Genomic DNA, 24135 nt, shown 5'->3' on the forward strand with positions numbered 1-24135 from the left:
AATTGAAGTCAACCCTCTCAAACCCTGTTGCTGCTTTATCAGCTAAGTTTATGTAATATTCTAAATCCTTTGTTGTCATTTCAACAATTAAGTTCGCTTTCTTACATGGGCCTGGTTAGTGGTACCCCAAAATAATTATAATAGTATCATCAAAGATCACTGATCACTGATCACTATAAATATAATAATGAAAAAGTTTGAAATATTGTCATAATTACCAAAATGTGACACAGAGACATGAAGTGAGCAAATGCTGGAGAAACAGTGCCAATAGACTTGTTAGACACAGGGTTACCACAAACCTTCAATTTGTAAAAACACAGGTACCTGGGCAGCACAATAAAGCAAACCGCAATAAAATGAGGTCTGCCTGTACTGAATCCTACTAGCTCCTTCCTGTCGGGTTCAGGTTGACACTGACTATGCTCCTCTGTTAAGGTACCATAGGTGGCTACCAGGTAGGTGGCTGTCTCCTACAGCAGTAAGTCTCCCTGGGCCCTGGCAATCCCTTTTTCCCTTACCCCTGAGGCCTAAAAGTAATAATGACTCTCTGATTATTTCTGGGTGCTTCACCATCACTTTTTGTTTTCTGGTAATACCATCCACATCTTTGTAAACTGCCCTTTCATTAAGCACCTTTCAATCACCTCTCTTGAGCATGCCATCTATTACTTGATGGAGATTCTTTTTTTTTTTTTTTGGAAAAATTCTTACTGATATAATATGTATGATAGTACTAGCTTAAGTTATTTCAGAGAATTTATTTAGTTCTTCCCACTCCACTCACTGGTTTAACCAAATTGATCACTCAACATCAGTCACTTGAAAAAGGAAAAAGGGGTCTATTTGGATTTTGAATAGAGGAAGAAGTAACAATGACTATCTGTTGACCCAGGTCTCCTAAACTCAGTGTCACAGCCCAATATTCTCATACCTAGGCACTATTTTCTAGAGATTGTCATAGATGACACTATGTGTCATGCTAGAGACACCACATGAACCATTAATGAGTTGCACTGATTCCCAACAAAGCATCAAGTCTCACGGTATACAGGCTGAGCATAAGAGACAGAGCACCCAACACAGGGTCCCTAGGTTGTAGTCGGAATAGGGATCATATTGTTTTTCCCCACCTCATCCCATTTGTCAGAAACTATGCGGTATTCGGTTTGAATAGAGGAAAGTTTTGATAGGTTCTCTGTGCAATAATTAAACCTAGGACAAACTGGGAGAAATGGGCAATGGGGAATACTCAAATTATAGCAGGACATTTAAATGAGAAATTCTCATGTTTTTCTTGGAACTTAAGACAGTTGAAATGTGTTATCTGACTTAGACTGAAAAGTCTTCTTAAGAGTAGAATTAAAGAACACTTTAAAAAGATAAAAACGGGAATTCCCTGGTGGTCCAGTGGTTAGGACTGTGTGCTTCCACTGCAGGGGGGGCCCAGTTGGATCCCTGGTGGGAGAACTAAGATCCCCACAGCCCCATGGTCAAAAAAAATAAAAAAAATAAAAATGCCTTAAGTGTACTCTTTACAAACGCGTCCAAGTTTAAGGGACTTAAACCTGTCCAGATATGTCATTTAAAAAAACTTTTTTTAAATACGGAAAGCAAGTATCACGTGACCTACTCAGTGTTTCCACACATTGGATTAACCTCATTTTTGCACTTGCCTTGCCTTGCCCACAATCCATGAATAGGCATCCTCCACCTCAACAAAAGAGCTGCTGGGACTAGGGCAGAACAGGAGGTGACGGCGCGGCCCTCAAACACCCGCCTGCTACTCACTTCAGCAGAGCTCTTTTGCCAAGCTCGGCCAGACGACAACCCCGCGGTCCCTAAGCCTTGCTCACCTCAGCCTCAGTTTCCTTTCTCGGTGAGGCCCAGCCTTTCGGCCCAAAGTACCAATTAAAACTACTAAAGGAAAAAAAAAAAAAAACAGAAAGAAAAAAAAAAAAGGCAAATCGCCGAACAGAATCCTTGACTGGAAGACTCTCGCGAGAACTTACGGAGCTCTGGCTGTTCCCGCGGAGACCTCGCGAGCGGACCTCCGGGGGCGGGCTGCTCCGTGGCCCCGCCTTTTCTGAGCGCGGGCGCGCCTTGGCGGGAATTTCAGCTGTTTGGGATTTAGACCACACGGACTAGCTGGCTCTGGTCGGGACCGCCAGGGTGGATCATTGGGACTGAAAGTGTGAGCAGGTACGACGTGCACCAAACCAGGGGCGCCCGGGGGCGCAGGACACCGGCTCCCCTCGCCTTTTGGCCGACCCGCGCGGATCGCTGCCTTGTGCGGACCTGGCGGGGCTTGCCCCCGGCCGGGAGAAGTCGGGGTTTGCGCCAGGCCCTACCGATCCTCGCCTGCAGTCTGCGAGGGAGCTTGCAGTTCCAGACACTGCGAGGAAACTGGCTCAGTGCGGTTTAGTAACGTAGCGGAGGACGGAGGTAAAGGCGGGCACTGGAAGTGCAGCTAGATCTGTCCTGCCAACATTCTTTTCTTCTTCACCCTGCCCTGGGCTGCAGGGTCTGACGTAGAGGGGATTTTAAGTTACTGCCACAGCCGGTCGGGGGTGCATTTAAGTTCTGACATCCTTGATCTGGTGGAATCCGTGGGGGGGAGAGTTGTTGAGGATTTGGCCTTTCGTTTTTTTCCTTTGTGCGGGGGGGTGGCGGCTTTTGGGGAACTTTCTGAGGTCACCCCCAATGTCTCGGCCCTCCCCACCTACAGGAATCTCATCACAACTTCCTTGGAGCCCTTAATGATAATTATAATGAACCCCAAACATTTCAGGACATGAAGTAAACAATGGATAACTGTCCCGCTGCGTCGACGTTCCTGACCGACAGCTTGGAGCTGGAGCTGGAGACAGAATGGTGCAAACCCCCTTGCTTTTCTTGTGATTTTGACAACAGAGGAGGAGGAAAACATTTTTCTGGCGAGTCCTACCTTTCCAGCGGAGCTCTTAAGCGGTAGGTAAAAAATCGGAAACTTTGTTTTTCCCTATTGAGATTTTTTTATGTCTGTTTAGGAATGTTATATAATTATGACTTAAGTCCATTAAACTTTAATGTTCATCAGGCAATGTTCTTGTAAATCGGCTTAGTATATCACACAGATGCAAGCTATTAGCTCTGTTAGTTTCCTGGTTAGAGCACACCTGAAAGTTTTTTGCAAGGAGAACTTTCTTGTTACCTGATGTTCTCTGACCTCACTGCTGCCTCAGCTTTGGAGTAAGGAGCCGGACACTAATTTACTTGAAGTGAATTCTGAACTACCAGGGCTTTTTGAAGTCGCATTTCCTTCTAAAACATGAGATAATATTCTGAAGCATCTCAGTGATTAAGACACACATTTTTTGTTGCCCCAGTGTCTTCTCACTCTGTATATTTATACGTATAGAAATATTATAGACTTATTTTTTTAAAACTTTCTAATGCTCCAGGTTGTGTAAGTTCACAGGAATGTTATCTTCAAAGCTCTTGTCTTGGACAGGTGTATACACATATTGCAGTAAAACCGCTGTTACTGAAATATTTTGGAAATACCTGCTGAGGCAATTTCAGTAGAAAGGAAACCATTTTTGTTGATTATTACAGTTGTACCTTCTTTGAGACCTTAAAGGATATTATTCAACTTGATTATGCCCTTCTTTAGACATGGCTCAGAATACCTTTTAACTGTTTTAAAAATTAAATGTCCCCTCAAAGGGTGAAATTCTACAACTGAAGACCACTGTTGAAGACAGATGAAAGTATGTTCCCTAGACCCCTTTCCACATTTTTCCCTCAAGTTATATTGCTCTTTAGTTAACCTTTTTTTTTTTTTTATCACAGTGTAGGGTTGAATTCTTAATACAGTCCAGTTGTACTATTACTGAGATATAAGGTACCAAGGCATTTCCTTACTTTATAACATCATTGTTGACATGTCATGTGTAATATGGATTCATATAATGTAAAAAAAAAAAAAAACTCATGCTATAGTATGGGATATAGCATACTTTTTATGAGATTAAATCAGAGTTTCATTTCAGACTGATTTTGAATCTTGATCCTTTACCGACTAATTTTGAAGAGGATACAGTGGAAATATTTGGCATTCAATGGGTTACTGAAACAGCATTAGTGAATTCATCTAGAGTTCTCTTTCATCTCTTGAGGTATGTTTTGTCTTTTATTTTAAAACTGCCATTGAGTATAGATGCTTTTCAGTTTTAAGTTACATTGCTGTGTGGTTTCTAATACTGATATTACAAAAGCACCTGTAGAATTGTGATTGCTGCTTACTTGATTATCTTGTCAGTAACAACAAATAAGCAATAATGTTTGATGGAGTAATGGTTTCAGTGAGTTCTTTTTTAGTGATTTTCAGAAGTTTTATTCTTCTGTATTTGACATCGTATATTGAAGACAAATATTTTAGGCTTTGAACTATACCATAATTTTGGAAGAAAAATAAAATACTTTTGTTGCTTAATAGTCATAATTTTTCAGTAATCTTTAGAGAATGAACTCAGACTTCCAAATATATTTTTCAGACTATAATAGAATATGTAATAGAAATATGATTAACCTGGACAACATTAAAAAAATTTTTAATAAAAATTTTCAAACATACACAGATGTAGAGAGAATAATATAACGAACCTCCATATACCCTCCCTCAGTTATGATAAACATCAAGGTTTTATCACATTTCCTTCATCTGTCCTTATCCCTCTACTTTTGGCTTAAGTATTTGTTAAGCAAATTCCGGGCATCATGTCATCTCACCCTTAATTACGTCAGTATGTATCTCTTAAAAATATGAACTTATTTTTTAAACATAAACATTACCTCATAAACACAATTAACGAAATTGAAATAATTCTTCATTATTATTTAAAACCCAGTCCATAAGTCAGATTTTAGATTTGGAGTCACTTATTAAAGGCAAATTATTAGCCCAAAATACATTAAGAATGTTTACATGGTAATTCTAAAATTTATATGGAACCACAAAATATCCCAAATAGCCAAAACAATCCTAAGAAAGAAGAGCAAAGCTGGAGACATCACACTTTCTGATTTCAAACTGTATTAGAAAGGTATAGTAAACAAACAGTATGTTATTGGCATAAAAACAGACACATAGATGAATGGAACAGAATTGAGGGCCCAGAAAAACCCACACGTATAGGGACAATTAATTTACGGAGAAGGAGCAAAGAACATACAATAAAGGGAAGTCTTCAATAAATGGTGTTGGGAAAATTGGACAGCCATAGGCAAAAGAATGAAACTAGACCACTGTCTTACATCACACACAAAAATTAACTCAAGATGGATTAATAGCTTGAATATAAGACCTGAAACCATAAAATGTGTAGAAGAAAATATAGGCAGTAACCTCATTGACATCAGTCTTAGCAATATTTTTGTGGCTCTAACTCCAAAGGCAAGGGAAACAAGCAAAGATAAACAAATGTGACTACATCAAACTAAAAAGGTACTCACAGCAGAGGAAACCATCGTCAAAGTGAAAAGGCAACCTACTGAATGGGAGAAAATAATTTGCAAATCATATATTTGGTTAATATAAGGGGTTAATATTCAAAATATATAAAGAATTCATGCAGCTCAACAACAACAACAGCAACAACAACAAATCTGATTAAAAAATGGGCAGAGGATCTGAACAGATATTTTTCCAAAGAATACTTGAAGATGACCAACAGGCATATGAGAAGATGTTCAACATGACTATTAAGGGAATGCAAATCAAAACCACAGTGAGATGTCACCTCACACCTGTTAGAATGGCTGTTATCAAAAAGACGAGAAATAACAAACGAAGATGTGAGGAAAAGGGAATCCTCATGCCCTGTTGGTGGGAGTGTAAATTGGTGCAGTCACTATGGAAAACAATGTGGAGGTTCTTCAAAAAGTTAAGAATAGAGCTACCTATGACCCAGCTATTCCACTTCTGGGTGTTTATCTGAAGGACATAGAAACACTAATATGAAAAGATATATTCACCCCCTGTGTTCATTGCAGCATTATTTTTAACAGTCAAGGTATGAAGGTACGGAAACAACCTAAGTGTCCTTCAATGGATGAATGGATGAAGGAATTTTACATATTTATATATACACACACATATATACACACACACAATGGAATACTATTCAGACTTAAAAATGAGTGAAATCCTGCCATTTGCAGCAACATGGATGGACCTTGAGGGTATTATACTTAGTGAAATAAGTCAGAGAAAGACAAATACTATATGATTTCACTCATACATGGAATCTAAATAAAGTAAATGAACAAACAAAACAAAAACGAACTCTTAGATACAGAGAACAGATCAGTAGTTACCAGAGGGGAAGGGGTTTAGGAGGTGGGTGAAAAAGGTGAAGGGAGTCAACTGTATGGTTATGGATAGTAATTAGACTTGTGGTGGTGATCATGTTGTAGTGTACACAGATGTGGAATTATAGTGCTGTATACTTGAAACTTACATAATTAAAAAAAGAATGTATACATGGTACATTTAAATGAAAATGGAAAGTTGGAGGGATTTCTCCTCTCACCCTCATCCCATGGAACCTGTGCCATATTATGTGTTTTATTGGGAAAATAGGCTGTGTGAGTGATTCTATATAATCCTAAACATTATAGAATGAGTTGAATCTTACTCAGGACATAGGTTATGAATGTGGCTCAATCTTTAAGGAGCTGAAAGGCAACTAGGAAGAATGGCAAGAGAAGATTATTCTCAAATTAAGGTGGAACATTGTAAGTTAAAACTTTCCCTGATTAGTCTACATTACATATTCTATTTCTCTTCAGAACTCCTATTGTGTAACTATATGATACAATTTAACATTTCATTATATAACTGTTAACCTAGGATGTTTTATATAACCATCTTAAACTTCTTAAAGATATAAACAGTATCTTCTTGATGGTGAAATCTATGGTATTTTATATAATTTTTGAGATAAATGTAGCTGTTAGTAGATCTTTTTGGGAGGTCAAAGACATGTTTTATTTTCTCTCAAAGTCTTTACTACCTGAAGCTGACACTAATAAACATTCATGAAGTGTTAAACATTATTCATGAATGAGAGGCATTAAAGCTGTGTAAAAGATTTGGAAATACTGTGTAATTGTTACATGCTTTAAACTATTCTAAAACTAATTCTCACCTTACATTTTTTAAATTAGGCAACAGCTCTACAACTTGGAAACCTTATTACAGGCCAACTGTGATTTTGGTAAGTTTTAAGTGTGTTTAATGGCAAAAAGAAATGGTGCTCCCTTACAGTGAATTGTACATGGGTCTATGATGTGTCATTGGGCTATCATAATAACAGGAAGGAAGTGATAGTCCAGAAGTTCAGGATACAGTTATATTTAGTGTTCAGAAAAAGTATGACACTTAAATTTTGTTTGTAGATGAAATTTATAGTATTTTTCCAAATCTGCAAGTAAAATTAAGGCTAAACATCTTTGAAGTGAATTAGTAACTTGCTTTGGGGGTGGGGAGTGGGGTGGAGAACTTAGAGAAATAGAAAGTGCTGGACCTCATGCTGTCTTTCTTGTTTTTCTTTTCTGCTTTCTGTTTTTGGTTTTTTTGGGGGTTTTTTTAATTTTTAATTTTATTTATTTATTCTTATTTTTGGCTGCATTTGGTCTTCGTAGCTGCACGCGGGCTTTCTCTAGTTGCAGTGAGCGGGAGCTACTCTTTGTTGCGGTGTGTGGGCTTCTCATTGCAGAGGCTTCTCTTTGTTGTGGAGCATGGGCTCTAGGTGCACGGGCTTCAGTACTTGTAGCAGTTGGGCTCTGTAGTTGTGGCTTGCGGGCTCTAGAGCGCAGGCTCAGTAGTTGTGGCACACAGCCCTAGTTGCTCCACGGCATATGCGATCCTCCTGGACCAGGGCTCGAACCTGTGTCCCCTGCATTGGCAGGCGGATTCTTAACCACTGCGCCACCAGGGAAGTCCCTGTTTGTTTTTAACATTTAATGGATTACTGATTTGTGAGGGAATTGGTATAGTTAAGGTAGTGAAGGGAATTGAAGGGCAGTGTGTTTTAGTTCAGGCTAGCTGCTTCTCCTTTCTAACAGTTCTGGTACAGTGTAGTATTTAGAATCATGACTCTGTGGTCAGCCTGGGTTCTAACCCTAGCTAATTGTGGGTCTCACACTAGGTAATAGTTCCCACCTCATTGAGTTCTTGTGAGGACTAAATGACATAATGTGTGTTAGGTGCTTAGCCTAGTGTCTGTTATTAGTGATGCCCAGCAACCAAAGATCACTTGGACCCCACCTTTGAAGGGTTTATTAGCTTAGGAAACAAGGGGGAGATATACATCATGAGGAACAGTTGGGGCTTCTCAGTAAGAGGAAGTAGGGAGGGGCTTGTGACAGGGTATGCGCTTGTGCTGGCTGATTTGGGGTAGAGTTTAAGGGGGCTATGGCTTTATTCTGGATTTGATGCTGTTAAGAAGCAGAAGCAATTTGATGACTAAGTTAATTTTTAATTTTTCTCTAAAAGGTGGGACACACAGAAGGAGGCAAGGGAAGATTCTAATTTGTAATGAAGCAATAGTCATTTTAGCTGGAAGAAGAGAGTAGTCTGTTTCTGTATTTTGTTTGTTTTTGTGTGGTTGTGTAGTGCCTTGTTTCTGTGTCAGACATGATTACAGAGAGGTTTTGTGTTTTTCTTGTTTCACCATAATCATGGAGTGATCTTGTGTGATTATTTTTGATATTGTATGACAACTGTTTAATTTCAGTAGGGAACATCATGGCCTAATTGTTATCAGCTGTCAGGGCTGTTTTATTTGTTTTGTTTTCTTAGTTTGTCCTCAGTAAATGTTGGATATTACTGTTTCATTATCACCTGAGTCCCTGCTTCATGCCAGGTACTGTGCAAGGTGCTGATGAATCAAAGAGGAAAATTATGCTGCTGAAGAGTTTGCAGTTGAGTAAGACAGATAAACAAGCATAGTCAGCATGGTAAATGGAAGAGTGTAGTAACAGAGGCATGCAAAAGCTGCTACAGGAGCCAAGGGCTTTATCCGTTTATGTGCCCATCACTGAGTGATGGCAGATCTTGGTCTTCAAGGATGAGGAGGAATTAGCCAGACAAAAGATTTTGGAGAAGTTTTGGGGATAGGATGAGTTCCAGGTAGAAACAACTATATAGACAAAGACATTGAAGTATATAAAAACATAAAAGTTCAGGGAGCAGGGAGTAAGTAATAATTACGTATGGTTGGACTCGAGTGTGTGTGAGTGGTTAATTTTTGGAAGGGATGCAATCATAGGTGTCTTTGTAAGCAGTGCCAAAGACCCAGAATTTTATTTTGAAACTCCTGGGGAGCGTCTATAAGATTGTAGTGGAAACAGCAAAAATACCTTTACTATATAGAGTGACTTAATTAAATTGGGTTTGTGGAAGGCATTTATTGAGCAAGATTATTCCTTGAAAAACACTTACTGACCTAAAATTACTACAGTGGACTATTTGTTGAAATGGTTACTTGCTACACTGACATTTTGGCTGGTGTTATTACTTAAAAAACTTAATGACAGATTTGTCGGGCAGGTTAGCAGTATTAAAGACTATCCCTACATAAGCTTACTCCTGCCATGCAGCTGTGTCAGGGCTTTGTTAATAAACTCATGTAAACCCTTGGCCCTCAACCCTCCCCAGAAAGCCCTTATGTAGGGTCACTTACTGAAGTGCATATGGTTCTTGTTCTCCTGTTGATTTTACTCCCTGGATTGCTTTCCTGTTGAGGCAGAATAGCATACATGTTATTTTTTACTAATACCTGTTATTAAATATAGCTGTTGATGTTACCCCTTTTTCAGATATTGTATTTTTTTGTCTCTAGGCATTTCATTTGGATTTTTTTTTATGCCTTCCACTGTTTTTAGCTTCGTTGACTGCAGATTCTTTCATCATTGTCATTTCTGGGTCTGTTTGTGTTGATTGATTTTTCTTCTAGTTTTATGATACATTTTTCTGCTCTTTTGAACATCTAGTAATTTTTTATTGTGTGATGGACATTGTAGATTTTACATTGCTGCTTTCTGAATTTTCTTGTATTCCTAAAACTAGTGTTGAATTTTGTTCTGGCTTACTGTTGAGTACTTGTAATCCATGGGATCTTTTTGAGGCTTGTTGTATATTTTGTTAGGACTTTTAAAAAGTAGCCTTTAGTCTAATGTTAATTTAGCTCTAGTAAGGCTTCTGAGGATTCTTTGTGGTGTATTTTTTTTTTCATTCTTGCTGGTGGGATCTTGAACTGTTCCCTGGTTTGAGTAAGCTTTGGGAATTGTTTTCTGATATTTTTCTCTGGCCTACAGATCAGTACTTAGTCAAAGACTCAAAGGGGACCCTCTGTACATTTCTAGGGCTCTTTTTTTTGTGTAGCTTTCTTTCTTCTTTGGTACTTTTACCCTGCAAATTTAGACTACCCTAAACTCAGATCTCATGTCTCTTTGACTCAGATTTGGGCTCTGAATTCTCTCTCCCTGTGCTGCAGCCTAGAAACTGTCTCTAGGTGGGAAGCTGGTGCAATCTTAGGACTTATCTTCTCTCTGGGATAGCAGTCTTGTGTTGCCTTTGTCCAATGTCTGAAAATTATTGTTTTACTTTTTTTGGCTTTCTAGTTTAAGGTGGGAGATGGGTAATTCTGATTCCTTTTACTCCATCTTGGCTGGATGCAGCAGTTCACAGCAGTTTTTTTTTTTTAATTGATTGATTAATTTATTTTTGGCTGCATTGGGTCTTTCTTGCTGCATGTGGGCTTTCTTTAGTTGTGGTGAGCCGGGGCTACTCTTCATTGTGGTGTGCGGGCTTCTCATTGCGGTGGCTTCTCTTGTTGTGGAGCATGGGCTCTAGGTGCTCGGGCTTCAGTAGTTGTGGCCTGCGGGTGCAGGCTCAGTAGTTGTGGTGCATGGGCTTAGTTACTCCGCGGCATGTGGGATCTTCACAGACCAGGGCTCAAATCCGTGTCCCCTGCATTGGCAGGCGGATTCTTAAGCACTGCGCCAAACCACTGCACCACCAGGGAAGCCCACAGCAGTTGTTTTTAAGACAGAAATTCCTTTACGGGCTGAGAATTGTGACACTGGGGGATCATGACTTTTGTAAGCGAAGTATAATTAAGCTGTAAAAGTGCACTGCACTGTTTGGTATGTAGATATATGGACGGTACCTTTACACTTATGCTCCTGTTTTGCCAAAATAGTGTCCACGTTTGCTCATTTGAATACAAATTTTAAAATAAATTTTGCTTTATGTTTAATATGGGTGATAATTTGTTGCCTATAGTAAGTTTTTTTCCCCTCTTCTCCTGCCTCTCCTTTACCAGCTCCTCCTCCCTCAGGTCTACTACTAATAAGCAGTCTCCTCAGGTCTCAGTTTGAGTCTCCTCTCTGTACATCTTCTTCTACATGTACGATCTCGTCAGTTCCTTTATTTCTAAATGATAACAACTCCAAAGGTTTACCTACATTCCAGACCTCTCCTTTGCACTCCAGGCCTTGCATGTCAAGCTGCCTGACATCTGTCCTTGGATTGCTTAGATAGTGCAAAGAGTACATCTGTGATGTCTTCTAAAACCAGTTCACGCTGCCCATGTTTTCTCCACTCATTACGTGGTGCTAACAGTTGCCTATATGTCATTCTTGATTCTTTCATTTCCTTTAAACTCATATCATCTATCGGATTCCCAGTAGGTTTATGACCAAAATATACCTTCAGCCTATCCATTTTCCTATGATCTCTTGAATTACTGCTATAGGGCTCTTAACACATCCTCCTTTGCCCCTCTATGATCTGTGTACAAAATCTGCTTTAAATGTATACCAATTCCTGTTCCTCCTAGATCAAAACCCAATGAAAGGCCATCTACTGTATTTCAATGAAATCAAAACTCCTTATAATGACTTGTAAGGCCCCAAATGACTTATCCCTATCTCTCTCAACCCATGCCGTCTTTCCCTCACTTCAACATTTACATCAGCAAAAATTAGCAAAAATTATCTGGGTAGTTACTATGTGCAAAACACTCCTAACCACTCTAGGGCAAATGAGTAAACCAGAAAACAAAAGCAGAGAAAACATGATGAGAATTATAGGTAAGTGAGGAAGAAAGAAGACTGACAGCATGGGACATCAGTGAAGCCAGGTGTAGTGAATGCTCCTATAAGGGCAAGTTAATTGAGCACAAGTGGTGCCCATTAGATTGGACAACATGATTTCACTGGTGACCTTACTAAGAGCAGTATGGGGGGGTGGGGGATGGTAAGAACCATATAGGAGTAATTTGAAAAAGTGAAAAGCTAGAGAATTGCTACTTATATGGCTCACACAATTTTTTTGTCACTGCCCACTGATTATTTAAACAATGATTAACATTATCTATTTTGGTTTTAGGGAAGATATCAACCCTACATTGCAAAGCAGCCAATATTAGGCAGCAGTGCATAACATTTCTTCATTATGTTAAAGTCTTCATTTTCAGGTAGGCTGTCAGATGAGTAATATGAATAATGCATGAATTTCTGAGTGCAAATTTATCCAGAATCTAATTGCTTATTGTATCTCATCGTGTTTTAGGTCCCTGCAAGTACAAAATGCCGAAAGTCATGTTCCTGTCCATCCCTACCAAACTTTGGAGGCACAACTTCCCTCAGTGTTGATTGATGAGCTTCATGGATTACTCTTGTATATAGGACACCTATCAGAACTTCCCATTATTAATACAGGAGCATTTGTAAATCAAAACCAGACTAAGGTTTGCTTTGTTTCATTTAATTTTTAAAGTACCAGGTATTTTTTCCTCCCCACATGGACTGTTCATTCAAGAATGAGGGAAATTAGTCAAGAGTGTAGTTCTTGGACCAGACTGCCTGAGTTGAATACTGGCTCCTCCTTTTATTAATTATGTGCCATCAGGCAAATAACACCTCTTGCTTCAGTCTTTCCATCTGTGTAATTGGTTTAGCTTCCTAGAGTTATTGGGAGAATTGAATAATTAAAATACATAAAGTGCTTAGATGTAGTTTACGTTGAATCATTGATAGCTATTCTTCTTCCAGTCGTAACAATGCAAATGTTTAAAAGTTTCAAAGTAAATAAAATAACCTTTGTTTTCTAAATTTTGTATCCTCTTTCCCACTGATAAAAGTTTGGGCAAACACTATCTTATATTTTAGTAAGATTCAAGAAGATCATCTTTAAAAAGTTATACTTTCAAAACCACATCATTATGTCTGTTCTGGCTTTTGAGATATTTTCAGAATATGATTAAGATTGTTTTAACTGTGCCCCCCTTTTTTTCCCTACCTGTGATGATCAGTCTGTCTGGTTTGGTTTTTAAAAATGTGTTAGCATGACCCAACCTGTGGATGTAATTAACAAATTCTTCATAGGAAAATGTGAGCTTCTGTGAGTGACAAATTATAATTCCCTGTGGCATTCCCTGAATTCTCAATCTCTTCTATTTGACTTCACCAATTTTAATAACATTCAGTTTTTAGGAACAAGTCTTTGCCAAAATATAAGGTACAATTAAATGTTTATGTATTTCTGTGAAATTTAACAACAATAAAAAAATTGACTCTTCTTATCAGGGATCAATATATGTAATAATAAAAGTAAATAGAGTTCCAACTGAATTCACAGGTGAATATATCTAATCCATAGAAACCAAATAGGTAATTGTTTTTAATTGTGTCAATTAATAAAGATTCGTGGGTGGATTGTGCTGGGAGGGATATTTTTCTTTCTTTTTAGTCTCTGTAAATTGGACTGATTTTTATTTTCTGAATATCCATCAAATGCTTAAGAAAATTAAAATTAATAATTTATCTAGCAGCAGAAATAAAAAAATGTGTGCAAGGGTCCTCAAACTAGGTTTTGCCTTTCATAGGCTTTTAATTAGACAGACTTGAAAATATAGGTTATTTGAAGATCAGAAGACTGAATTTTTAAAGCAGGGGAATGGAGTTTTCAACACATAAACAAAAAAATCATATTCTGAAATACTGTTCTCTTCTGAAATATCAGCAAAACGAAAAAATCATAAAATAAAAAGCATCTTTCAGACTCTATAATTTCTTATATTTTACCATTCTCATATATGAAAGCTAATGCCTTAATTGGTATTTACAGTTGAGCATGTGTCTTTTATTCTTTTTCAGGAACTTTTTAAAATTAGAGATACTATTTGTTGGTATGATGTATTACGAATATTTTCATTTATCTTTTTTTTCAGCAATTAAGCTGACTTGCTAGGTAGATGATTTAAGTTTTTTTATATAGTTATATTTATCAGTTTTTTTCTTTGGTATCATTCCTATGCTATTGTAAAAACATACTTTTTTTTTTACATTTATCTCTTTTATTTATCTCTTTTTAAAAAATGTACTGTGAGGTAGGAAATCTAGTTTCTTACAAATGAATAAGTTAATAATCCTGTCTCTTATTGAATGACCCATGCTTTCCCCACTGATTTGACGTATCATGTGTATCCATTTCTCTCTTCCCTATTTTTGCTATTTATTATCTATTCCTGAGCCAGCACTGTTTTATTAGTGTTGTGTTTTATTTTGTTTGCATGTTTGATAAGGCAAGACCCCTCTCCATCATTCATCATAGTTGTTTTAATAAAAAGTATGTATCGTATTTTAGTGATTCGAAATGTTGACTGGAGAAAGGTTATTGATAATCTGCTAGCACAGTAAAGAGCACTGGCTTTTGAATCAGATAGAATTAGGTTTGAATCCTAAAGCATTAATTAAGGGGTAAATTTCTTCACCACTTTTAACTTTAGTTTCTTTATGGGCATGACAGTAGTGTCTAAATGATGATCCAGAAGTTCTTGTTAAAATATCTTATGGAAGTTCCTGGGTATTCATTACATTTAAAAACATATTTCCTAGCTAAAGTCTAAAATAAAATCATGAAAATAAGTGTTTAAAAAAATTGATTTACTGCCTTGCAGCTGTAGTAGAATCTCGGTTGGTTAGTAGGGGCCTTTACTATACAAGTCTATTCAGCAGCCCCGAGGTGGGTCTGTCTTAAACAACATCAGTTAAGAGTATATCCTGCTTTTAAAGATCTCCAGTGAAAAAATCCTCTAATGAACAAGACAGAGGTTTTCCTTGAGCTTTTGAATAGTGTTAGGTTAACTTGTGCGTTATGGAGGAGTGTTGTGACATGTTATAAAATACCTAATAAAGTGTTATGAATTTTCAGTCACAGTTTTTAATGTCATTCACAGCTTTTCCCACCATCATGGCATTTGTTACATCTCCACTTAGATATCCATTGGCTAGTGCTGGAAATTCTTCACATGCTTGGTGAAAAATTGAGTAAGTTTATGTATTTCTGATTTATGTCCTTTTTTTAATGTAAACGTTTTTTAATCTAAATTGTTTTTTATAATTATACAATAAGTGCTTTCTGATTATTATTTTTTTTTAATCAAACAGTAACCAAACTAAAAAGTGAAGGTCTTACTTCTTTTTTCTAGAGATAACTGCTGGGAACAGCTTGGTCCATTTATCCATCCATCCTTACTTACTATCTATTAGTATACATATATAGAAACTCATAGGTAGGATTTTTGTTTTTCTTTCTAACCACAAATGGTATCATCATATTGTTCTATGTAGGGTTTCATTTAACAGTTTTTTAGAGATCTGTTCATGTTAGTACATACAGTTTTATGGACCTATCATAATTTATTTAGCCAAGTCTATTTTTTGATATTTCTGTTAATTCTGTTTATTTTGGTATTACAAATAATATTTCATTGAACATCCTTATGTAGATATAAGATATACATCTTTGAATACTTGTACAAGTTATTTAGTAGAATAGGTTTTTGGAATTGATGTGGCACATTGCACTTTTAGTATTGTATATGCTGCTCTGGTGTTGTATATTAAGTTTCCACAATTTAAGTACACTAACTGAACATGCCTTTGCCTCATACTCTTGCCAGTAGAATTGTTTTTATTTTTTGCCAACTAATGCGTGAAAAATGATACTGAATCTCTGTTTTTGCAATTTCCCGATTACCAGTGAAGTGGAGCATCTTTCATTTCATTGTCTTTTTATATTTGCTTTATTAATTACTTGTTCATTATATTTTGCAAAGTACTTGTTGTTTTATCTCTTGTTTCATTCTTTCCCATCTTTCTTTAATTAATTAGTAGAGATTTGTATATATTATGGATAGTAATCTTTTATTTCACATGTTGCCTATTTATTTCTTGGTCTTGCTCTTTGACATCTTTAGTTTCCGTTATCAAATTGGCAATTTTCTGTAAATATTATATAGTTGTAAATTATTATTATTATTTTTTAAGCACTTGAGCATTTTTAATGTTCAGAACGGTCTTTGTGATTAACACAATGATGTGTACATTATAACCTAGCACTTACTCGCTTAAAGTGTCAGGACTAACTACAGAGAGGCTTACTACTTGACTTCGTTACAAATTGAAAGGATTTCTTTTTTTTTTTTTTAACATCTTTATTGGAGTATAATTGCTTTACGGTGGTGTGTTAGTTTCTGCTTTATAACAAACTGAATCAGCTATACACATACATATATCCCCATATCTCCTCCCTCTTGCGTCTCCCTCCCACCCTCCCTATCCCACCCCTCTAGATGGTCACAAAGCACAGAGCTGATCTCCCTTTGCTATGTGGCTGCTTCCCACTAGCTATCTGTTTTACATATGGTAGTGTATATATGTCCATGCCACTCTCTCAGTTCGTCCCACCTTACCCTTCCCCCTCCCCATGTCCTCAAGTCCATTCTCTACGTCTGCGTCTTTTTTCCTGTCCTGCCCCTAGGTTCTTCAGAACCTTTTTTTTTCCTTTTTAGATTACATATATAAGTGTTAACATACGGTATTTGTTTTTCTCTTTCTGACTTACTTCACTCTGTATCCATCCACCTTTCTACAAATAACTCAGTTTCCTTTCTTTTTATGGCTGAGTAATACTCCATTGTATATATGTGCCACATCTTCTTTATCCATTCATCTGTCGATGGACACTTAGGTGGCTTCCATGTCCTGGCTATTGTAAATAGTCCTGCAGTGAACATTGTAGTACATGAATCTTTTTGAATTATGGTTTTCTCAGGGTATATGCCCAGTAGTGGGATTGCTGGGTCGTACGATAGTTCTATTTTTAGTTTTTTAAGGAACCTCCATACTGTTCTTCGTAGTGGCTGTACCAATTTACATTCCCACCAACAGTGCAAGAGGGTTCCCTTTTCTCCACACCCTCTCCAGCATTTATTGTTTGTAGATTTTTTTGATGATGACCATTCTGACTGGTGCGAGGTGATACCTCATTGTAGTTTTAATTTGCATTTCTTTAATGATTAGTGATGTTGAGCATCCTTTCATCTGTTTGTTGGCAATCTGTATATCTTCTTTTGAGAAATGTCTATTTAAGTCTTCTGCCCATTATTTGATTGGGTTGTTTGTTTTTTTGATATTGAGCTGCATGAGCTGTTGTATGTTTTGGAGATTAATCCTTCGTCAGTTGCTTCGTTTGCAAATATTTTCTCCCATTCTAAGGGTTGTCCTTTTGTCTTGTTTATGTTTTCCTTTGCTGTGCAAAAGCTTTTAAGTTTCATTAGGTCCCATTTGTTTTTATATCCATTTCTCTAGGAGGTGAGTCAAAAAGGATCTTGCTGTGATGTATGTCATAGAGTGTTCTGCCTATGTTTTCCTCTAAGAGTGTTATGGTGTCTGGCCTTACATTTAGGTCTTTAATCCATTTTGAGTTTATTTTTGTGTATGGTGTTAGGGAGTGTTGTAATTTCATTCTTTTACATGTAGCTGTCCATTTTTCCCAGCACCACTTATTGAAGAGGCTGTCTTTTCTCCATTGTATATTCTTGCCTCCTTTATCAAAAATAAGGTGAACATACGTGCATGGGTTTATCTCTGGGGTTTGTATCCTGTTCCATTGATCTATATTTCTGTTTTTGTGCCAGTACCACACTGTCTTGATTACTGTAGCTTTCTAGTATAGTCTGCAATCCAGGAGCCTGATTCCTCCAGCTCTGTTTTTCTTTCTCAAGATTGCTTTGGCTATTCAGGGTCTTTTGTGTTTCCATACAAACTGTGAAATTTATTGTTCTAGTTCTGTGAAAAATGCCATTGGTAGTTTGATAGGGATTGCATTGAATCTTTAGATTGCTTTGGGTAGTATAGTCATTTTCACAATGTTGATTCTTTCAATCCAAGAACATGGTATATCTCTCCATCTGTTTGCATCATCTTTAACTTCTCTCATCAGTGTTATATAGTTTTCTGCATACAGGTCTTTTGTCTCCTTAGGTAGGTTTATTCCTAGGTATTTTATTCTTTTTTTGCAATGGTAAATGGGAGTGTTTCCTTAATTTCTCTTTCAGATTTTTCATCATTAGTGTATAGGAATGCAAGAGATTGCTGTGCATTAATTTAGTATACTGCTACTTTACCAAATTCATTGATTAGCTCTAGGAGTTTTCTGGTAGCATCTTTAGGATTCTCTATGTATAGTATCATGTCATCTGCAAACAGTGACAGCTTTACTTCTTCTTTTCTGATTTGGATTCCTTTTATTTCTTTCCTTTTCTTCTCTGATTGCTGTGGCTAACACTTCCAAAACTATGTTGAATAATAGTGGTGAGAGTGGACAACCTTGTCTTGTTCCTGATCTTAGAGGAAATGGTTTCAGTTTTTCACCATTGAGAACGATTTTGGCTGTGGGTTTGTCATATAAGGCCTTGATTATATTGAGATAAGTTCCCTCTTTGCCTGCTTTCTGGAGGGTTTTTATCATAAATTGATGTTGAATTTTGTTGAAAGCCCTTTCTACATCTATTGAGATGATCATATGGTTTTTATCCTTCAATTTTTTTTTTAAATTTTATTTATTTATTTATTTATTTATGGCTGTGTTGGGTCTTCGTTTCTGTGCGAGGGCTCTCTCCAGTTGTGGCAAGTGGGGGCCAGTCTTCATCTCGGTGCGCGGGCCTCTTCACCATCGCGGCCTCTCTTGTTGCGGAGCACAGGCTCCAGATGCGCAGGCTCAGCAGTTGTGGCTCACGGGCCTAGTTGCTCCGCGGCACGCAGGATCCTCCCAGACCAGGGCTCGAACCCGTGTCCCCCACATTGGCAGGCAGACTCTCAACCACTGTGCCACCAGGGAAGCCCCCTTCAATTTTTTAATATGGTGTATGACATTGATTTTGTGTATTTTGAAGAATCCTTTCATTCCTGGGATAAACCCCAGTTGATCATGGTGTATGATCCTTTTAATGTGCTGTTGGATTCTGTTTGCTAGTATTTTGTTGAGGATTTTTGCATCTGTGTTCATCAGTGATATTGGTCTGTAGTATTCTTTTTTTGTGACATCTTTGTCTGGTTTTGGTATCAGGGTGATGGTGGCCTTGTAGAATGAGTTTGGGAGTGTTCCTCCCTCTGCTATATTTTGGAAGAGTTTGAGAAGGACAGCTGTTAGCTCTTCTCTAAATGTTTGATAGAATTTGCCTGTGAAGCCATCTGGTCCTGGGCTTTTGTTTGTTGGAAGATTTTTAATCACAGTTTCAATTTCAGTGCTTGTGATTGGTCTGTTCATATTTTCTATTTCTTCCTGGTTCAGTCTCAGAAGGTTGTGCACTTCTAAGAATTTGTCCATTTCTTCCAGGTTGTCTATTTTATTGGCATAGAGTTGCTTGTAGTAATCTCCCATGATCCTTTGTATTTCAGCAGTGTCAGTTGTTACTTCTTCTTATTCATTTCTAATTCTGTTGATTTGAGTCTTCTCCCTTTTTTTCTTGATGAGTCTGGCTAATGGTTTATCAATTTTGTTTATCTTCTCAAAGAACCAGCTTTTAGTTTTATTGATCTTTGCTATTGTTTCCTTCATTTCTTTTTCATTTATTTCTATTCTGATCTTTATGATTTCTTTCCTTCTGCTAACTTGGGGGTGTTTTGTTCTTCTCTCTCTAATTGCTTTAGGTGTAAGGTTAGATTGTTTACTTTAGATGTTTCTTTTTTCTTGAAGTAGGATTTTATTGCTATAAACTTCCCTCTTAGAACTGCTTTTGCTGTATCCCATAGGTTTCGGGTCATCGTGTTTTCATTGTCATTTGTTTCTAGGTATTTTTTGATTTCCCCTTTGATTTCTTCAGTGATCACTTGGTCATTTAGTAGTGTATTGTTTAGCCTCCATGTGTTTTTATTTTTTACAGATTTTTTCCTGTAATTGATATCTAGTCTCATAGTGTTGTTGATGGAAAAGATACTTGGTACGATTTCAGTTTTCTTAAATTTACCAAGACTTGGTTTGTGACCCAAGATATGATCTATCCTGGAGAATGTTCCATGAGCGCTTGAGAAGAAAGTATATTCTGTTGTTTTTGGATGGAATGTCCTATAAATATCAGTTATGTCCATCTTGTTTAATGCATCATTTAAAGCTTGTGTTTCCTTATTTATTTTCATTTTGGATGATCTGTCCATTGGTGAAAGTGGGGTGTTAAAGTCCTCCACTATGATTGTATTACTGTTGATCTCCCCTTGTATGGCTGTTAGCATTTGCATTATATATTGAGGTGCTCTTATGTTGGGTGCATAAATATTTACAGTTGTTATATCTTCTTCTTGGATTGATCCCTTCATCATTGTATAGTGTCCTTCTTTGTCTCTTGTAACAGTCTCTATTTTAAAGTCTGTTTTGTCTGATATGAGAATTGCTGCTCCAGCTCTCTTGATTTCCATTTGCATGGAATATCTTTTTCCATCCCTTCACTTTCACTCTCTATGTGTCCCTAGGTCTGAAGTGGGTCTCTTGTAGACAGCACATATACAGGTCTTGTTTTTGTATCCATTCAGCCATTCTGTGTCTTTTGGTTGGAGCATTCAGTCCATTTACATTTAAGGTAGTTATCGATATGTATGTTCCTATTACCATTTTCTTAATTGTTTTGGGTTTGTTGTTGTAGGTCTTTTCCTTCTCTTGTGTTTCCTGCCTAGAGAAGTTCCTTTAGCATTTGTTGTAAAGCTGGTTTCGTGGTGCTGAATTCTCTTAGCTTTTACCTGTCTGTAAAGGTTTTAATTTCTCTGTCGAATCTGAATGTGATCCTTGCTGGGTAGAGTAATCTTGGTTGTAGGTTTTTCCCTTTCATCACTGTAAATATGCCCTGCCACTCCCTCTGGCTTGCAGAGTTTCTGCTGAAAGATCAGCTGTTAACCTTATGGGGATTCTCTTGTATGTTAATGGTTGCTTTTCCCTTGTGCTTTTAATATTTTTTCTTTGTATTTAATTTTTGATAGTTTGATTAATATGTATCTTGGCATGTTTTTCCTTGGATTTATCCTGTATGGGACTCTGTGCTTCCTGGACTTGCTTGACTATTTCTTTTCCCATATTAGACAGGTTTTCAACTATGATCTCTTCAAATATTTTCTCAGTCCCTTTCTTTTTCTCTTCTTCTGAGACCCCTATAATTTGAATGTTGCTGTGTTTAATGTTGTCCCAGAGGTCACTGAGACTGTCCTCAATTCTTTTCATTCTTTTTTCTTTATTCTTCTCTACAGTAGTTATTTCCACAATTTTATCTTCCAGGTCACTTATCTGTTCTTCTGCCTCAGTTATTCTGCTATTGATTCCTTCTAGAGAATTTTTAATTTCATTTATTGTGTTGTTCATCATTGTTTGTTTGCTCTTTAGTTCTTCTAGGTCCTTGTTAAACGTTTCTTGTATTTTCTCCATTCTATTTCCAAGATTTTGGAACATCTTTACTATCATTACTCAGAATTCTTTTTCAGGTAGACTGCCTATTTCCTCTTCATCTGTTTGATGTGGTGGGTTTTTACCTTGCTCCTTCATCTGCTGTGTGTTTCTCTGTCTTCTCATTTTGCTTAACTTACTGTGTTTGGGGTCTCCTTTTCGCAGTCTGCAGGTTCATAGTTCCTGTTGTTTTTGGTGTCTGCCCCTAGTGGCTAAGGTTGGTTCAGTGGATTGTGTAGGCTTCCTGTTGGAGGGGACTAGTGCCTGTGTTCTGGTGGATGAAGCTGGATCTTATCTTTTTGGTGGGCAGATCTGTGTCCAGTGGTGTGTTTTGGGGTGTCTGTGACCTTATTATGATTTTAGGCAACCTCTCTGCTAAAGGGTGGGGTTGTGTTCCTGTCCTGCTAGTTGTTTGACATAGGGTGTCCAGCACTGTAGCTTGCTGGTCGTTGAGTGGAACTGGGTCTTAGCTTTGACATGGAGATATCTGGGAGAGCTTTCGCCGTTTGACATTACATGGAGCTGGGAGGTCTCTGGTGGACCAATGTCCTGAACTCGGCTCTCCCACCTCAGAGACACAGGCCTGACACCCATCCAGCGCACAAAGACTCTGTCAGCCACACTGCTCAGAAGAAAAGGGAGAAAAATAGAAAGAAAGGAAGAAAAAAAGAAAATAATATAAAGTTATTACAATTAAAAATTAAAAAAATATTAAAAATTTAAAAAATTTAAAAGTAATAAAAAGAAGAAAGAAAGAAGAGAGCAACCAAACCAAAAAGCAAAATCCACCAATGATAATAAGCACTAAAAAGTATACCAAAAAAAAAAAGAAAAAAACGGACAGACAGAACCCTAGGACAAATGGTAAAAGCAAAGCTATACAGACAAAATCACACAAAGAAGGGTACACATACACACTCACAAAAAGAGAAGGAAAAAAGTATATGTATCTATATATTAAAAAAAGTAAAAAGGAAGAGAGCAATCAAATCAATAAACAAATCTACCAATGATAATAAACTCTAAATACTAAACTAAGATAAACATAAAACCAGAAACAAATTAGATGCAGAAAGCAAACCTCAGGTCTACAGTTTCTCCCAAAGTGCACTGCCTCAATTTTGGGATGATTTGTTGTGTATTCAGTTATTCCACAGATGCAAGGTACCTCAGGTTGATTGTGGAGATTAATCCGCTGCCCCTGATGCTGCTAAGAGTGGTTTCCCTTTGTCTTCTTTGTTCGCACAGCTCCTGGGGTTCCGCTTCGGATTTGGACCCACCTCTGTGTGTAGGTCGCCTGAGGGCATCTGTTCTTCGCTCAGACATTACGGGGTTAAAGGAGCAGCTGACTAGGGGGCTCTGGCTCACTCAGGCTGCGGGGAGGGAGGGTTAAGGAATGCGGGGCGAGCCTGTGGCGGCAGAGGCCAGCGTGACATTGCACCAGCCTGAGGCGTACCGTGTGTTCTCCCTGGGAAGTTGTCCCTGGATCACAGGACCCTGGCAGTGGCAGGCTGCACAGGCGCCCGGGAGGGGAGGTGTGGATGTTCACCTGTGCTTGCACACAGGCTTCTTGGTGGCGGCAGCAGCATCCTTAGCATCTCATGGCCATCTCTGGAGCTCGTTTAGGCAGTGCTCTGAATCCCCTTTCCTCGCGCACCCTGAAACAATGGTCTCTTGCCTCTTAGGCAGGTCCAGAGTTTTTACCGGACTCCCTCCCGGCTAGCTGTGGCACACTAGCCCCCTTCAGGCTGTGTTCACGCAACCAACCCCAGTCCTCTCCCTGGGATCTGACCTCTGAAGCCTGAGCCTCAACTCCCAGCCCCAACCCATCCCGGCGGGTGAGCATACACGCCTCTCGGGCTGGTTAGTGCTGGTTGGCACCGATCCTCTGTGTAGGAATCTCTCCACTTTGCCCTCTGCACTCCTGTTGCTGTGATCTCCGTGACTCTGAAGCTTCTCCCCCGCCACCCCTGTCTCTGCCAGTGAAGGGGCTTCCTAGTGTGTGGAAACTTTTCCTCCTTCACAGCTCCCTCCTAGAGATTCAGGTCCTGACCCTATTCTTTTGTCTCTGTTTTTTCTTTTTTTTTTTGCCCTACCCAGGTACGTGGGGAGTTTCTTGACTTTTAGGAAGTCTGAGGTCTTCTGCCAGCATTCAGTAGGTGTTCTGTAGGGGTTGTTCCACGTGTAGATGTATTTCTGATGTATTTGTGGGGAGGAAGGTGATCTCCATGTCTTACTCCTCTGCCATATTAAGGTCTCCTGTAGTTGTAAATTATTAATTATTTAGGTTATAAACATCCTTTACCTCA

At 38.1% G+C, this 24135-nt stretch overlaps 1 protein-coding gene and 1 long non-coding RNA gene across 4 annotated transcripts in view; one reads left to right on the forward strand and one right to left on the reverse strand.

The window, feature by feature from the left end:
* Positions 1 to 1937, reverse strand: part of LOC132376356 (uncharacterized) — a 1138994-nt gene extending 1137057 nt beyond the window's left edge. For all 3 annotated transcript variants that reach the window (XR_009506280.1, XR_009506281.1, XR_009506279.1), the window contains exon 1: positions 1857 to 1937. This is a non-coding gene — a long non-coding RNA (uncharacterized LOC132376356). The remainder of the gene's footprint in view (positions 1 to 1856) is intronic.
* Positions 1938 to 2366: 429 nt separating this feature from the next.
* The window catches only part of MMS22L (MMS22 like, DNA repair protein), a 133269-nt gene continuing 111500 nt past the window's right edge, over positions 2367 to 24135 (forward strand). Inside the window, exons 1-7 of the mRNA XM_059942040.1 lie at positions 2367 to 2445; positions 2792 to 2970; positions 4035 to 4160; positions 7213 to 7262; positions 12443 to 12530; positions 12626 to 12803; positions 15294 to 15384. Of these exons, the coding sequence (XP_059798023.1) occupies positions 2807 to 2970; positions 4035 to 4160; positions 7213 to 7262; positions 12443 to 12530; positions 12626 to 12803; positions 15294 to 15384 (697 nt within the window). The 5' untranslated portion in view covers positions 2367 to 2445; positions 2792 to 2806. The remainder of the gene's footprint in view (positions 2446 to 2791; positions 2971 to 4034; positions 4161 to 7212; positions 7263 to 12442; positions 12531 to 12625; positions 12804 to 15293; positions 15385 to 24135) is intronic.

The sequence above is a fragment of the Balaenoptera ricei genome, chromosome 12, assembly GCF_028023285.1.
Source record: "Balaenoptera ricei isolate mBalRic1 chromosome 12, mBalRic1.hap2, whole genome shotgun sequence".
Taxonomy (NCBI): domain Eukaryota; kingdom Metazoa; phylum Chordata; class Mammalia; order Artiodactyla; family Balaenopteridae; genus Balaenoptera; species Balaenoptera ricei.